The following is a 17,772-nucleotide window of genomic DNA, read 5'->3' as shown; positions in this document are numbered from 1 at the left end:
TGGTATTTAGTCGTGGGAAAAACTATGTGCACTAATAAGCCATGATTGAAGGGGCCTTGTTTTCTTTTTCTTTTTTTATTTATTTTATTATATATTATATTTGATTTGATATTCTTACTATATATGTTTTTTTTTTTTTTTTGAAGAGACTATATATGTATTTTATTGTAGAAAGAGAAGGTTCTGAGATTTTAGGTAAGAGAAATGTTGAGTTGTGTTTGTGTTTGTGCATGGCCGGCTTCTTATTGGACCGCTGGTTCAGACGTGTTCTTTGTGTGTTTTTTAAGGTTAAGACTTAAGAGGAAAGTGTTACAGTTTTGGACAAGATTGGAGTTAAAATAGGCTTTGTTTTATTTTTTTTAATCACCGGAAAGCGAGTAACTTAATTTTAAAGTCATGAAAAAGACTTTTACATTTTGGATAATGTAATTACTACATCTACAATATTTTCTTAACAAATTATATGTGATAAATTTTTATTAGTTCTAATTTTAATTTATCATTAAAATTACTTTTTTGTCCAAAAAAAATCACAATAACCTATCATTTAAAATTTGTTGTGAAAATTTTGTGAACGTATCGTTTCTTGTTGGATAATGGACTCCGCTTATGGAACTATTAGTCTAGATTCTTTTTCTTTTCCCACAAAATTTTCACCATTGTTGAGGTGGCAAGTTGTAAATGACGAATAAAAATAATAAAACGATGTCAATAGTAAGCTTAAATGAGAATTAATAGCGACTTAAAAACTCTACAGCTGTGAAATCTATTGTGAAAATATTGTGTACACGGCATTGCTTCTCATGGAAAGGATCTTGAATTTTTTTCTATCTTTCTTTCTTTCTTATTTTGGGGAATTTTTTGCGTTAAAAAAGTGAAGTGAATTTTTTGGATATTTTTGAACAAATTGAGTCACAAATTAGGGAGATTTGATAATAATATATTTTCAGGCCTTCAACTTTGGAAAGAATGGCCATGGCTAATTTTCTTTCCAATTTAGAGTTTAATTATTTAATAATTGATTCATTTATCTTTTAATTAGTACAAAGGTTTTTTTTTATCTAATTAGTACACTATGATTTTGTAAATTGGGTATTATGAGAATGAGTCTCTTTTTTTTTTTTTCTTTTTTTTTTAATATCAGAATGAGTCTCCTAAGTATAAATCTTTGTTGGGATGATTATCCAAAATAGTAGTCCAAGAGAAGACAATCAGACACGACCATTTCTAATATTGATGTTGTAGCAGTTAGTAAGTAGCATATAAACATCAGAGCAAGGATTTGAACTATGCAACTTAAAATTGACCTTTTTTTATTTATAATTATTAATAATTAATGGACTTGTTACAATTCAGACTAATGTAACAAAGCGTGTACTTAGCTGTTGCCTATATTGTTGTTGTGTGTGAAATGTGAATACGCGTTGACGTGTCAAAACGCTAGTTGTTAGTGTGCTGTATAGCATGCCTTTTTGGCTGCTTTTTCACATTAGGCGGGTTCGTTCAGACTAAATTACCATAAATATGTTTTTTTTTTCTTCTTTCTATTTTAAGAAAAAAAATATCAGCTATGTATACATAAACAAAAAAAATAGATCAACTCTATAAGTTGTATTATAATTAAATTGTTGCTCGGTTGTCCACACGTTTCTTTGAGATTACAAAAGTGCCAATCACTCCTAGGTGTCCACTTTCTATTGGCTCATGTATAAACCACATTTTTTCTTTTTCTTGTTTCTTAAATATATATAATCTACTAATGGGATCCATATATTTGTAAATGTCCCAGAAATCATTGGAGGCCACCACCATTAGAGGTCTTCAAAATAAACTTTGATGGTGCTGTCTTCCCACATGATAAAAAAAATAAAAAATAAAAAATAAAAAAACAGGCATAGGAGTTGTTATTAGAGATCACAAAGGCTTAGTGATTGCATCATGCTCAAAGCTGGTACGCCAAGAATTATGCAGTGCTGATATTGAGGCGATAGTTGCGGGTTGGGCTCTTTCTTTTGCACTAGATGTGGGAGTGAAACGGGCTATCTTGGAGGGAGACTCATTGACTGTTATTGAAGGGTTAATGGAGGAAGAAAGGCTATTGGTACCACTAGGTTTGCTCATAGAGGATGCCAATCAGTTGTCTCAATGCTTCGATAAATTACTTTACTCTCATACAAAGAGGGACTGTAACACTTTAGCTCATAGTTTGGCTAGATATGCCCCTGACATTTTAGATTTTTTAGTTTGGATGAAGAATGTTCCCCCACAATTTCACGATATACTTCAAGCCGATTTATTAGGCTTATCTGAATAAAAACTTTAGTTTTATTTATGTTTTTTCTATGACAATCTTTCTCATATGATAAAGTTAATTTTGAAGGTTTTTTTTTTTTCAATCCATTAATTGATTATGGTTCATGTTATTTTTTATATATAACATACTTTATATGTACGTAAGTAAGAATTATAATACAATGGTATAACATGCTTTCTTTTATTAGGAAAATCATGATATTGTATTTTGTAACTGAGTTATCAAGACAAATAAAAATAGTAAGTGAATTGAAAGTGCATTACTGTCCACAATAAATATGTTTTCTTTTTTTTTAAGAAAAATGTTACATGTACTATGTACATATACAAATAAATAGATCAATTTTAATGCAAAATTAAAATAAACAGATCAATAAAAATAATCTACTGATTTGTATATTATATATTTGCTCAGTTGTCCACACGTTTCTTTGAGATTACAAAAAATGCCAATCACTCCTAGGTGTCTTCTTTCTATTGGCTCAGATATATACCTTTTGTTTAATATTAAAACTGAAGTGCAAATTACTCCTAGGTGTCCTTTTTCTCTATTGATTCAGTAATAAACCACATTTTTCTTTTTCTTTTTGTTTTTTCTTAAATAAATATAAACTTTCATAGTGCAGTGCAGGGAGCCTAATTCCTGCAATTGATTGGGATTTTTTAAATAAAATGTCAAAATCCAAGGATAACCTTCTGGGGAGGATATTTGGAATCCTCTAATATATACATGCTTTCTTGTGTGGGTTCCATATAACTATAAGATTTATATATTGTGAGAAGGAGAATGTATATATCTGATATATAAAATAATTATTGCTCGTATCCATTATAGTCTAATATTAATTTGGAGGACTTTTTTGTGTGCAAAATGTAGCTATGGTTCCTTAGTTGTCGATATATTACATAGTAGGTTTTCCAATTAAATATAAACGTGTGGTTATATTAATCGATGAAGTACAAAGAGATTTATCTTTTTAAAGATAATTAAATTCAATATAATTATATATTTGAATTTAATTGAGGAATTTAATATATTGCAACTAAAGAAATTAGACCTAAGTTTTATCCCCTTTTATTTCCTATCATAATCTTTCTCATATGATAAATTTAACTTTGAAAGATTTTATTTTTCCAATCCATTAATTGGTCATGGTTCATGTTATCTTTTACATTTACTTATAACTAAAATTTAAAAGTAAGTGAGTTAGCCAAAATCTCAATGGTATAACATGTTTTCCTTCATTAGAAAAAACCAGGGTTCAAAACTTCAAATCCCTCCGCCCCCATTACTATAACTATTGAGGTTTTATAAAAGTTCATTACTATCAACAATTACGTTTAAATACATCATATAATTTTAAACTCCACCAACAGAACGAGGAGTGATCCAATATTAAATATTTATTCTAATATGATTTGGATTAACATCTTGAGTTTGAATCATCAAGAATACGTAAGTTTGTTTTCAATATATCCACCAGATCATTCTATTAAAACCCCAAAATAGTTGAGGTTAAGGTATGATTGAACCCACTTGAGAAAGTCTTTGCAATCCTCCATTCCTCGCCTTGAACCCTCAAACATTAATTTATCATCTACACTAGTCTACACCCAAGCAAAAGTCTTATAGGAAATAATCGTCCCTACACTTTTGTCATTAGAAAAAAAACCACAAGCTCTAGCTGCGTTCAAATTGTAAATCATTACCTTGTATTCATAGGAGATTGAAATGTGATTTAACATAAAAGCCATTGACCTACATCACAATTCCAAATGCGGAAATAACGGAACAATTTTTGTGCGACTCTCTCTCTCATACGTGTTTTGTGACTTTTGGACCGTCTGAGACTGAGGCTGAGATTGAGATTGGGTTCTTTAAGGAGCGTGAAAAACACAGTCCAATCATGGGTTTCTTTGATGGTACCCTCAGTCCCACACATCCATGTTAGAGTAATCAATCACCATTTTCTTGCACCAATATTAATAATTGGATAGTGACCATAGGAGAATAAATTATAAGGTTTTCATGATGAACAGAGACAAAACCACGTACAAGCAAAGGGGGTTGTGGCCCCCCAAAATTTTTTTAAAATATTAAATAGTAGGTATATATTTAAGGTTTTAGAAAATATGGCCAAGAAAAATTATATTTTGCCCCCCTCAAGAAAATTATATTTGCCTCCTCGATTTCAAATTCTAATTTCGTCCCTGATAGTGAACAATTATAAGGTCTTTATTGTGGGCAAATGACGTGATTCACCATTGCACTAAAAGACTCTCATCTGTTTAAAATTGTGAGATAGAAAAAAATTTTAAAACTAAAACTGATTACTGACTTAGCAATTTTAAACAAGTGAAAGTTTTTTAGTGAAATTGTGGACAAATGACATAGTCCACCAGATGAGTGTATAATTTCTCGCACCAACTCCTTCTTTCTTTCTTTTTTTATTTTATTTTTTTAAATCCTATCAAAAAAAAAAAAAAAAAAACCTTGGTGCATCAAACTCGCATTGGTTGCACTTGCACTTGCACTTGCACATGAGCACAGCACATGGTCCCATCCTCCCAGGCACACATACATCGATTCGCAACGTAAACTTTTTGTATTTAAAGACGTGAACGAATGTTGGTTCTAAATGTCATTTTCTCTTTTGATATAAATATCTTTTGATGGGTTAAAATATAAGTCAGACTTTTTTTAAGAATAAATATAAGTGAGACTTATTTTCTACACAACTCAGTTTCAAATTTCAAAATTCGAGTTATTTTGCATACCTTATTCTTATTTTACAAATACTAAACTAATGAAGCTATTTATCATACTTTATTTTATTTTATTTTAATTTAAGTAAATTAAGTATAATATATTGTTTCTTAACCATCATCAACTTTTTTTTTTATTACTGTATGCTTGATTCTAACCTAACATATATAATCAATTTTATAATGACAATTTAGATTTTTTTTTTCCTTAAAATAAGTGAAAAGGGAGTATTTGAACCCAAATTTTCTAAATAGAAGGGACCACACCACATACTACCTTTGAGTCACAGTTTTTTAACAACATTTTAATTTAAACAATATTTATTGCACTTTATTATGGTGAAATTGATAGTATCTCACACATTTTTATTCTAACAATTTAATGTTCACAATAAAAAAGAAACAGATATTGCATAATTACAACCATCTCAACTGATCTTGACGCATAGAGATATATATTACCCTTTATAGTAAAATAAAATTGGTAGTTGATACATTCTAAATATTTTGAATGCTAAATAGTAAATACATTAGTATCTGTACGTCGCTGTAGATTTTGCATTCCATAAAGACATTAAATATTCTCACCATCAAACAGAGAATAGTTTATGCACCCATTAAAGGGTCTTTTACTTTTCAGTTTTCACCTAAAGTCAAGACTATAATTTAATTATAATTATGCCTTAAAGTCACCACTAACCAGCATGATGACATTAATTAATCAAGACTTGTTCAAAATTCTATCATGTTACTTTGTCTGTCCAAAAGTCTGTGTGTGTGTATATATATATGTTTTGCAATTGATGACACTCATGTTGGTCTCAATTATTCTTCAATCCCCTTCTAACAAATACAGTAGATTGCACAATGAGATTAATCCTCCACTTTTTATAAATGTGGAATTTGATCCTAGATGCACAATACTAAAGACAAGGCCAAGAGATTTGCTTCATTTTAACTTAAATCTCTTTTTTAAACACAAATCTTATTTACAATGCATATGGGCTAATATCAAGGATGTCAATACTGTACCGGAAGCCGTACCGGTTTGGTCACCGGTACGATATATTTCGGATACCGGTCAATACCGATGTACCGTTTCAGGTTTACCGCTATTTTTTATATTTATAAATATAAATATATATATATATATATATGTATGTATGTGTCTGTGTATATATATATATATATATATTATAATAAATATAAAAGTTTACCATAAAACATTTCCTTAATTCAGAACTAATTATTCATGGTTTTAGACTTTAGTATCAATTAAAAGGGAAAAAAAATAAAAAAATAAAATAGAAAGCTTAAAAGTTACCATTGCATACTAAGAAAACAAATAATACTAATAAGTTAATACAAATAAGTTACCATTCTGTCCTAACAAAAATACAAAAATTACAAAACTTAAAAAAAAAAAAAAAAAAACTTTTTCTGTACCGGCCGGTACGCCCGGTACCAGCCAGTACGCCCGGTACCGGCCGGTATTGCCCGAAATTGGCCGGTACAGCCGGTACGAGGCCGGTACGGCCGGTATTTTTTCCGGTACGAAACAGGGGGATCGAGTGTACTGGATTGCTGGCTGGTACGGTATATTCCGGCCAGTACAGCCGGTACGGTACGGAATTGATAACCTTGGCTAATATTGCATGCAACCTTGGCTTTGTTTGAATGTGTTGCATGAAAGGTTGAAAGAGAATTTCAAAGTACAAAGTTTGGTTACAAAATTATTTGTAAAATAAGGCTATAACTTTTATTAAACAAATTAATATGGCTACATATTTAAAAAATCTAACTGTTGAATTGTATGTTATTTATGTTCTTAAAACACATGTCAAATATTGGATGTTATTTACTAGTCAAATATTATACTATAAAACTCGAAATTTAAACATTTGATTAATGAGAAATGATATAGCTATTGATTTTTAATCTTCTTAAAATTTTGTAAGCATGAAAGATATAAAGGAAAAAAAATATAATGCAATAATGGATTTGTCAAAATTCACATCTAATAAAAAAAAAATATTGAGTGGAACTCTAGTCTTAGTCTACGGTGTTGCAAACTTTGTCCAATTTTAAATTCTCTTGATAGTCTACTTTTTATTAATTAATAAAGGTTTTTTTTTTTGTTTTTTTTTTTTTTCCTTCCCTTTTCTCTTTTTTATTTCCATGATTGTTTTGTGGCTATACAAGTACTATATAGAATCTCTTTTCTACTATGATGGTCCTCAAATAAAAATAAAAATAGAGATATCTCTTTCCATATGTGTGCTTAACCACAAGGTCCAAAACTACCACCCCGAACTCGATTCATCAAAGTTTGGTATTTGGTGGTGAAAGAAACAAAGGGTCAACGTGTTAAGTGGGGTAGGTGTAAAGCTTTGAAGTTTCATTTTCATTCAAGCCCAAAATTATCTTAGCCGTTCCCATGTGGCCGTGTCCCGCATAGTGATCATTAAGTATCCTTTTAAACACACATGAAAACTCACGAGTCTACGTTTTTGCTTTTTTATTTTTTTACAAACACTTTTTGCACTGTTCATGTTATGTGATCATTAAGTATCCTTTTAGATATGGATGAAAACTCACGAGTCTACGTTTTTGTTTTGTTTTACCAGTGCTTCTTGCACTGTTCATAGGAGTTTGGAGGAGTGAACAGTAACCTAAATTTTTTTTTTTTTTTTTTTCAGTAAAATAAACAGTATTCAAACACACCCTAAAACTCCGTTTGGGTAAGGCTTTTGCGTTTGCGTTTAGAGTAAGTTGCGTTTTTTGGCTGGTCCATAGCACTGATCATGGACCAGCCAAGTGCAAATTGCGAGTGAACAGTAAATTTGAGTAATAAAAATTATTTTACTACAATATTTTCAACAATAAATTTTCAGTTTTCAGCAAAATAAACGGCATCCAAACGCACACTAAGTGTTTTTTTTTTTTTAATGGGGTCATTAAGTATTTTGATAATTCTTAGAACAGTCTCAAATAAGTTGTTACTAAGTGACCAATAATTATATGAAATTTATTAACGAATTATTTTAGAAAAATTTTTATACTATTTTTATAAGAAATATAAAAATTTGTCAAAAAAATTAGTTTTATTTTATTTATTTTTAAGGTGTTACCCATTAACTATTGCCTTTTCTTTTTCCTCAAGCCCAAGAAAGTGAGGTAACTGGAGATTGAATAATACTACAAATAAAATGTTTTACAACATTTTTTAAAACAGTTGAGTAGACAGATTTTTATTGGTTCTAAACCTACCATTAACATTACTTGTTTATTTACAATAACAATCGGCCACTCTCAATTAATGTGAAAAAATTTGTGACATAGACTTATTGATAGAGATGCTATTTAAAACCAAATGATAGTTTCTCCTATAGAATCTGAGATGTGTCCTCCACATAATAGACACAAATATGAATAGAAAAATATTATTATCTAAGCAAATATAATTATAATTGGACAGTTTATGAGCCGATATACTATGGGCCATGGCTAAGGAAGGCCACTTTGCTTGCAAAAGAATAAAACGAATCTGGTCTCCTTGGAGGGCGATACCCTAGATTAGACAGTTGGACTTTTGTGTTTATTTCACATGTTTGTAAGACTCCATAATCTGGCCCAGTGGGGCCACCATCCATATGTCAGTACATTCTCCATGGGCCATGGCCTCCTTTCTAATTGGCCGAGAGATAAAATCATTGAAAAAGTTGCGGCATTCCCTCCTCCTTGTTTTGATTATCAAAATTGTCTTTATAAAAAACTTTGGATGTTTTATGAGAGAATCTTGATGTGCCCTTGTTTTGCTTTCAAAAACAAAATAAAAGAGTTCTATGATTCTATCCTTTAATAATAACATTTTTATAAATGACTCATTTTTTTTGTACTAATACTCTATGCGGGGGTGGGGAGTTGAACCTACAAACCCTAATTAATACAAACTATCCAAGGGTAATGATTGAACACAATGGGTAAACATAGTGGCCGAACAAAGCCAATTATTGCATTGAATTTTATTGGATTCGTTCCATTTGTTTGTATCTTGGGACTACCATTCTGACACATATCTTTTCAAGTAAACTGAGAGGACAACTAGCTAGCAGGTCTGCTATTAGATCTTAAATCGATTTTCTACTAAAAACCTCTCCCTCATGCTCTATAAATAGCCCTTCATTCAAGATAACAAAGTATGTTCTTCCTTTTCATATCATCTCTACCCATTAGATGGGTAAACGCAACATATCTCTTTTTAAAGAATGCATCTACTATATACCTAAAAACAGAAAAGATGTGATATAAATGAGATTAGAGACACTGGTATATATGAGATTGTTTACAGGAAGAATTTAAAGAATGAACTGCGTGAAAATTAAATAAATGTATAACACTCGCCCCCTTTGCTTATGCCCACGCGTCCGCCTTTCCTTTGAAGGTGTTGGTACGGTAATCGTATTTCATATCATCTCTACCCATTAGATGGGTAAACGCAACGTATCTCTTTTTAAGCCAACTATATTTTCCACTTATTTGCTTGAGGCTATAGCTTTTTTTGGATATGTAGTTAAACTTATCTGTGACAGTTGCCCAATTGTAAGGAGCGTTCCCATCAACGGCTTCCTTTAACAAAAAAAGAATGAACTTTATCTCTGTTGCATCGGGCCATAACTTCGCATTGTCAGCATTGAATGATGGCTCTGCCATCTATTTCACTGGTTTTTGTCGTAAGAAGACGAGAGGGCTGTATCCGTGGAGGTGGAGGGTATGGAGTGAGGGGTTGAGAGTTGAGACTAGAAACTTGAGATTGAGAGCAGAGAGAAAAGAGACTGAGATTGAGACTAGAGAGACTTGAGAGTTGAGGTTGAGAGTAGAGAGAACGGAGACTGAGATTGAGACTAGAGAGTTGAGACTAAGAATGAGAGTAGAGAGAACGGAGAGTGAGATTTTATAATATAACAAAGTATGTTCTTCAAACTCTATGCACTGTAACTCTTTCATTTTTTTTCACTTCTTTATTGATTTTCTAACTTAACCATCTGAGCCTCCCTAACCACTCCCCTCTTTCTGGGTGGTCTTGGTTGGTCTAAAACCTTCTTTAATAGGTTATTGATTCAATCAGGAAGATCCATCACAATTCAGTTGAATTGTTTATTGTGGTCCCATCGTGTCCACCAAATTTCACCCACCACACAATTTGTACAAAGAAGTCGACTAATGAGCTAAGTTATATAATGTTCAAGTTAGACACCAAAGAACACAAATGACGAAGTTGGAAGTTTTTTTGTCCAAACTCTGCAGGGTTAAAATCTGCCCAAGCTTGAACCAACTTCCAAATAAGTAGAATAGTAGCCAAACTTGAGCAGCTCAGATAATTTTACAAGCTGAACCTGTCATTGTAAAGATAAAGAATTTAACTGTACTAGTTGGATGGACTTTTGGGCGTGTAAATCAAATGAGAAACCTAAAGAAAAATGTTGTAAAAACGAGACACCAAGGGTTTCAACTTTCCATTGTCAAAGAATGACCATAAGCCAACAAGAAGAAAAGGAGCAACTGTCCAAATGATGTTTTGCCTTTGATGATCCCAAAACATTAGGTCGGCTGCCAATAATGCTACAGAGTACAGACTACTTTTCTCATAACAAAATTCATAATTTCTGAGCTGGTCGGCTGTGAATGGTGGATGCAATTGTGAATTTTTGTTGTGGAAAAAAGTTGAGTTTATAGTATTTCTGGGTCTGCTACTGAAGTCTACCGAGCTACATCAGTTGCTTATCACCATCTTATTCTTATCCACGACCACGAGAAATAGAAAGGAAAAACACTATATTTGCCGCTCTTCAATTCTCTCTCAAGACTGGTTGTCAAATTCTAGGGAGTTATTTCAAAATAATGAATAGTTGGGTCTCAAATTCTAGGAAGTTATTTCAAAAACACCATATTTGCCGCTTTTCAATTCTTCCTTTCAAGAGTACATCTTAAACGTGAGTCTTAAACGTGAGGGTCAAAATAAAATACCATTTTCATGCCACATACATATACCACAATGACTAAAAAAAATACCCACTTAAAAATGAAAAATGCTAGTGCAACAAAATATTTCACAACTTTTACCACAACCCGTCACGTAGCGAGTTGTGAGTGGCAGAGAAAATGAGAAATGCTAGCCACAAAAAGAGAAATGCTAGTGCGACAAAATGTTTCACAACTTTTATTACAACTCGACACGTGGCAAGTTATAAGTGGTAGAGATATGGACCCATTACTTTTTCTCTATCACTCACAACTCGCCACATAGCGGATTGTGGTAAAAGTTGTGAAATATTTTGTCGCACTAGCATTTTTCGGTAAAACTTCCTAAACAAAAGCATGAGAGAGAGCTTCTAAAACCACTAATCAACTTATTCATCTTCAACTTCATCATCGTCAACTACAGCTTCTGAAAGCGAATAGAGGTAAGAATTAAATGTGAGTTCAAAGTGAGTAAAAAGGAAGGGAAAAATAGAAAATATAAAAATTAAAAAGAAAGAGAACGAAAGCAGAGAATTATGGAAGAGAGCCGAACAGGTACGTACCTCAACCAACCCATGAAGAAAGATTCGGGTCATGGGTCTGTACTCTGTAGTTTCCAATCTGAGCAGAAGCCAACAATTCCAATCTGAAGAGCGACTTGAAAAAAAAAAAACCCCGGCGAATGGTTTGTTTGGTTTCCACGAGTTTTGTTTGATTATTTTTTATTAAATATTGGGGTTTTTTTTTTTTTTTTTTTCCACAACTGCTTTTAATTTTTTTTTTTTAACTGGTAGAAAAAATAATATCAACTAAATTTATATTTAGGAGTCAATGGAAATAACACAAAAAAGAACCAACATCTACAAAGGATTTGTTAATCTAAAATCTCTATTGAGATTGGGCAAAAACTTGCAACATATGTGGCCGTGCAAGTGACATGAAAATGAAATTTTATTTTAACTGTTAGTCACGTCAACATTTTCCATTTATCATTTAATGACATAGACCATTTTGATACGATATCAAAAGGTTATGGGCTAAACTAACATATTTAAAACGTTAAGGACTAATTTGATACAGTATAAAGGTTTAGGATCAAATTTGTAATTTACCCTACATTAATTTGTTGGAGTCCTAAATTCTAAATCACGTCACTCAATTTGTAATTTTTTTTAAAGATCCAAAATTCCAATTGGGTAACTATATTTAAAAATTTTGATAACTTTTATTTTATTTAAAAGATAAAATTTTTTATTACTTTGTTTAAGAGTAATTTTGGAACCTTCTATCTTTAAGTGATGCTCCATTAAAAATTTGAGTTGTTTAAACATGACCAACAATTAGACACGGATGGAGAAAATTTTTTAAGCTAAAGTGCAAATTGCACCAAGTTTAACTTAAATTTAATCCAATTTTCTAACTTTACTTGCGTTCAATTAAGTTCTCTAAATTTTAAATTTATTCAATTCAAACTTTTTGTTCAATTTTATTAAAAGATTGACATTAAAAAAGTTTTTTTTTTTTTTTTTCACATGAAAAAAATCTATAAAATTAATATAAAAAAATTATGTGAGGATTTTTTTTTTCAAAAAAACTTTTTCATTTAGTTAAATGCATACTTAATAGAAGCTTTTTAAAAAAATAAATTGGACAAAAAACCTAAATTAAATAAATTTAAAACTTAAAGAGCTCAATTGAATTTTAGTTAAATTTAAAAGGTGTAATTTGTAGTTTAACCTAAATTATAGATTAAGGGTCGGTTTGGGAAAAACGCATTTAACAGAAATTGAAATTTTTTTTCCGAAAATATAGAATAAATAAATAATTAAAAACTAACTGAATAGTACAATAAAACCCATGAATATTACCAAAAAATACAATGAGACTCATAAATAATACCAAAAAAAAGCTAAGAACTCAAATAAACTGAACTTTTTATCACATCCCAAACAAACTCTAAATATTGATATTTAACTTTCATTTTCATTTATTTAATTACTTGCTTTTTAGTTTTAACTTGCCTTTTAGTTTTAACTTTAGCTTTGTTAAAGGAATAAATATATATAAATGATAGACAGAGCCTTTTCAATTTATTTATTTATTTATTTATTACGAATTTTTAAGTTTTATGTTAGGACTTTCGGATAAATCAAGGAGATACGACAAAAATAATAATGACTAATGACAAATATATATAAAAGCATGTGAAGACAAAAGGTTTGGCTATTGTAGTTAAAAAATAAGAGCTATGCTAGTGCCACATAAAATGACACAATTGGCAAGTTATGAGTGGTAGAGAGATGTCCCCACATGGACTCCCATCACCCTTCTACCATTTATAACTCGTCACGTGGACGAATTGTGACACAAATTATGCCAAGTTGTGGCACAAATTATGCCACTTTATGCGGTACAAGCATAACTCAAAAAATAAACCATTATTTGCTCTCATAATTATCTGGTCTGACCCTCCATGATTGCATTGATTTGAAGTCACTTGAAAAAAAAGACAAATAAGCAAACGTGGGATATATGGTTGGCCTGCATGCATATAATGCATTAATGTCTGAAATTTTATTTATTTATATAGTAAATTGGGGAGGTATAATTTAGTAGTAATTTTAATTTATAATGGCATTCATGCTGAAAAATGAAATTTACAAAAGTTTCTCTCTAGTCTAGTGGTCTACACCTGATTAATTAATTAATTAAAACCAAATGGCTGACCGACTAAAATCCCATTGGCCTCAACGTATCAGACTATCTCCACCTCCACTTTCAATTTTTTTTCCATAGATATTCAACTTCTTCTTAAACCAACAACTTCAATAGTAATTAAGCCATGTTGAAGCCGGAGAGGAACCCATTTTCTTTAGTTTTGAAATTCTACCTATCCTTACTTGTTCCTTATTGTTTATCTGCAGCAGCACCCACAGGCACAGACCACATCACTTCTTGTTTGACTCATCATAACATTAAAAACTTCACCACAATCCCTGGCACTGGCCATGGAGGCATAGAAAATGATCAGTCATCAACAGCTTACTATGAGCTCCTCAACTTTTCCCTTCAAAATCTGAGGTTCGTTGAGTCCACGATTCCCAAGCCAATAGCCATTATACTGCCAGAGACTGTGGACCAGCTACTGCACACTTTGATTTGCTGTAGAGAAGGGTCGTTGGAAATTAGAGTAAGGAGCGGTGGACACAGTTATGAAGGGACATCGTACGTTGCCACTGATGGAGCTCCATTTGTCATTATCGACATGATGAATTTGAATCGAGTTTTGGTGGATTTGGAAACTGAAACAGCCTGGGTAGAGGGGGGAGCCACACTTGGTGAGACTTACTATGCCATTGCTGAGTCAAGCAAAGGTAGTCATGGATTCTCAGCTGGGTCATGCCCCACCGTAGGGGTTGGTGGGCATGTTGGAGGTGGTGGATTTGGCTTTTTGTCCAGGAAATATGGACTTGCAGCTGATAATGTAGTGGATGCACTTCTTATTGATGCTAATGGAAGGTTGTTATCCCGGGAAGATATGGGAGAGGATGTGTTTTGGGCAATTAGAGGAGGTGGTGGTGGAGTTTGGGGGATTGTGTATTCTTGGAAAATCAAATTGTTGAAAGTGCCACCAACTGTGACTGCTTTCATAGTCTCTAGACCAGGCACCAAAAGCCATGTAGCAGAGTTAGTATACAAGTGGCAATACGTTGCACCCTACTTAGAAGATAACTTCTATTTGTCATGCTTTGTCGGTGCTGATCTGCCAGAAGCTGTAAGTCTAGGAATATCAGCTACGTTTAATGGGTTTTATCTGGGTCCTAGGAGCAAAGCCATATCCATTCTAAACCAGGTGTTTCCTGAGTTGGGTATTGCAAAAGAAGATTGCAAGAAAATGACTTGGATTGAATCAATTGTATTCTTCTCTGGCCTAATCAATGACAGCTCAGTCTCAGACATGAAAAATAGGTATCTGGAAGACAAGGGATATTTCAAGGTCAAATCTGACTATGTGAGAACTCCAATTTCTATTATGGGCTTAAGGGCTGCCCTGGACACACTTGACAAGGAGCCCAAGGGTCATGTCATCTTAGACCCTTATGGTGGGATTATGCAAAATATAAGCAGTGAATACATCCCTTTTCCACATAGAAAAGGCAATCTTTTTTCCATTCAGTATATAGTGACTTGGAAAGAAGAAGATAATTACAGAAGCAGCGAGTACATAGATTGGATAAGAGGATTTTATGATTCAATGGCACCATTTGTTTCAAAGGGTCCCAGGGCTGCTTATGTTAATTACATGGACTTTGACCTTGGCGTGATGAAATTGGTTAATGCTAGTGTTCAAACAGAGGATGCTGCAGAGGTTGCCAGGCTATGGGGAGAAAAGTACTTCTTGAAAAATTACGATAGACTAGTTAGAGCCAAGACACTTATTGATCCAAATAATGTCTTCCATAATCAACAAGGTATTCCTCCAAATCCCCCAACCAATTTCAAAGCAAATATATAAAGAGTGAGATCCTGAGATGTAAACTGGTAAGTTAAGAACAAAAATCTGTATTCTAGTGTGTAAGCATGTTAGAATCACAGACGCAAACTAGATTTGCTGGTCTCTGTGTGTGTGTGTGTGTGTGCGTGAAAGTTGTTCCTATTTCTATGTTCATCTCTGCATAACTAAAAAGTTCTACGACCACACAAATGCTAAGCTGTAGAACACAAGGATCACGAGTGCGGCCTAATCAATTCAATTTCAATCATTTCCTATGATTACATATTAAGTTCCAAGCATACTACAAAATAACCTTTGTCTACTTTCACACAATAATGTACTTTTGAGTCAATTTCATTAAAAATGGAATAAAGGATTCGTATTCGGCTCAGTATCTCTACACACCACTACCTTTATTACTTCCTTTCCATACATATAAGTAATATATGACATTGTGCACGCATATGTAACATGTCCTTATCTCTATTATATGATATTACCAATCAAATCTTATCATGTCACTTGTAAAATACGCATATGTAACACCCTATTATGCAATCTTATGATGTCACAAATAAATCTTACAAGTCACTTTTACAACAACATATGCTTAAATTCGATTCTCATATATACAGATAAGTCAGAGAACCCAAAATTACACCATATAGAAAAAGAAGAGAGAACTTGTCAGAAATTTTTATTGACCAAAGTAAGAGTGCCTAGCTAGGACTACAACCGTTATAAAAAATTTATAACGAATAAGTCTAAAGATGGCTAGAAAACCTTAACTGCCTAATACAGTGGTCAAACTATCCAAGGGTAATGGCTGTATACAATGGTTAAACATAGTGGCCAAACAAGCCAATTATTGCACTGAATGTTTATTGGACTCATCCCATTCGTTTACATCTTTAGACTAGCATCTTGACAGACATCCCCTCAAGTAAGCTGAAAGGATGACCAGCTGGCCGGTCTACTGCTAGGACTTAGGTCAATTTCCTGTCAAACACCTCTCCCTCTCATGCTCTATAAATAGCCCTTCACTCAACATAACAAGGTATGTCTTGCAAACTCTATGCACTGTCACTCCTTCATTTTTCACTTCTCCATTGGTTTTTTAACTTAACTATCAAAGCCTCCCTAGCCACCCCCTCTCTCTGGGTGGTCTTGGTTGGTCTGAGGCCTTTAACAGGTGATCAGTTTGATCAGGAAGGTCCAACACAATTCAGTTGAAGTTGAAGTGCTCATTGAGGTCCCATTGTGTCCACCAAATTTCACCCACCCACACTATTTGTACAAGCAAGTCTAACATTGCTGAGACTAATGAGCTAAGTTATACAACGTTCAGGTCTGGCACCAAAAAACACATGACGAAGGTTGGAAGTTTTGACCAAACTCCGCTGGGTTAAAATCTGCCCGAGCTTGAATCAACTTCTAAATAAGTAGAATACTTGCCAAACTTGAGCAGCTCAGATAATTTTACAGGATTATCCTGTCATTCTAAAGATAAAGAATTTAATTGTGCTTGTTGGATTTCTGGATGTGTAAATCTAATGAGAAACCTAATAAACATTCCCCAGCCTTCTTGGCTTGCAAACTCTACAAAAAAGAGAGACTTGAGGGATTCAGTTTTCCGTAGTCATAACCATAGCCAGCAACATAAAAAGAGAAATTTTCCAAATGATATCTTGCCTTCAATGATCCCAAACCATCAGGTCGGCTGCCGATAATACTACAGACAACTTTTCTTACAACAAAATTTACAATTGCTGAGCTGGTCAGCTGTGAGTGACGGGTGCAACTGTGAAATGGTCTGCTGCAGATGCATGTTGAGCTACATCCATTGCTTATCACCGTCTTATCCACGAGAAATAGAAAGGAAAAACATCACATTTATTGCTCTTCAATTCTTCCTCTCAAGAGTGGGTCTCAAATTCTATGGAGTTATTTCAACTACTAAATAGATGGAAATTTCCAGCACTATGGAATACAATTAGCTGATTTTATGAATATTTTTTTCTCCAGTTTGCACCATAGATTGCAACATCACGAAGTTCAGTTTCATTACACTGTCACTTATTAATATTTATATATTTTTTTTAAATGAAGATTAATATTTTTTCAATTTTTATATCACCTCTCTCATTGTATTATTTTTTTTTTCTTCTAAATTTACT

The 17,772-nt window shown here is 32.7% G+C and overlaps 1 protein-coding gene and 1 long non-coding RNA gene across 2 annotated transcripts; one reads left to right on the top strand and one right to left on the bottom strand.

Annotated features, from left to right (window-relative positions):
- Positions 1–11,125: 11,125 nt before the first annotated feature.
- On the bottom strand, positions 11,126–12,592 carry LOC126699184 (uncharacterized). The gene is made up of 2 exons (XR_007646708.1): positions 11,664–12,592; positions 11,126–11,527 (listed from the first exon to the last, which is right to left on the bottom strand). It is a non-coding gene; the product is annotated as an uncharacterized LOC126699184 (long non-coding RNA).
- Positions 12,593–13,749: 1,157 nt separating this feature from the next.
- Positions 13,750–15,995, top strand: LOC126699986 (berberine bridge enzyme-like D-2). The gene has a single exon (XM_050397967.1). It carries the CDS (start codon positions 13,943–13,945, stop codon positions 15,614–15,616), a length of 1,674 nt encoding a protein of 557 aa, XP_050253924.1. The 5' UTR covers positions 13,750–13,942; the 3' UTR covers positions 15,617–15,995.
- The last annotated feature ends 1,777 nt before the right edge of the window (positions 15,996–17,772 follow it).

The sequence above is a fragment of the Quercus robur genome, chromosome 9, assembly GCF_932294415.1.
Source record: "Quercus robur chromosome 9, dhQueRobu3.1, whole genome shotgun sequence".
NCBI classification, from domain to species: domain Eukaryota; kingdom Viridiplantae; phylum Streptophyta; class Magnoliopsida; order Fagales; family Fagaceae; genus Quercus; species Quercus robur.
The sequence above is the reverse complement of the archived record's forward strand: the minus strand, read 5'-3'. Positions and strand labels throughout refer to the sequence as shown.

Excerpts from the sequence above, each read along its gene's own strand:
- LOC126699986 (XM_050397967.1), top strand. The coding sequence starts at position 13,943 with ATGTTGAAGCCGGAGAGGAACCCATTTTCTTTAGTTTTGAAATTCTAC.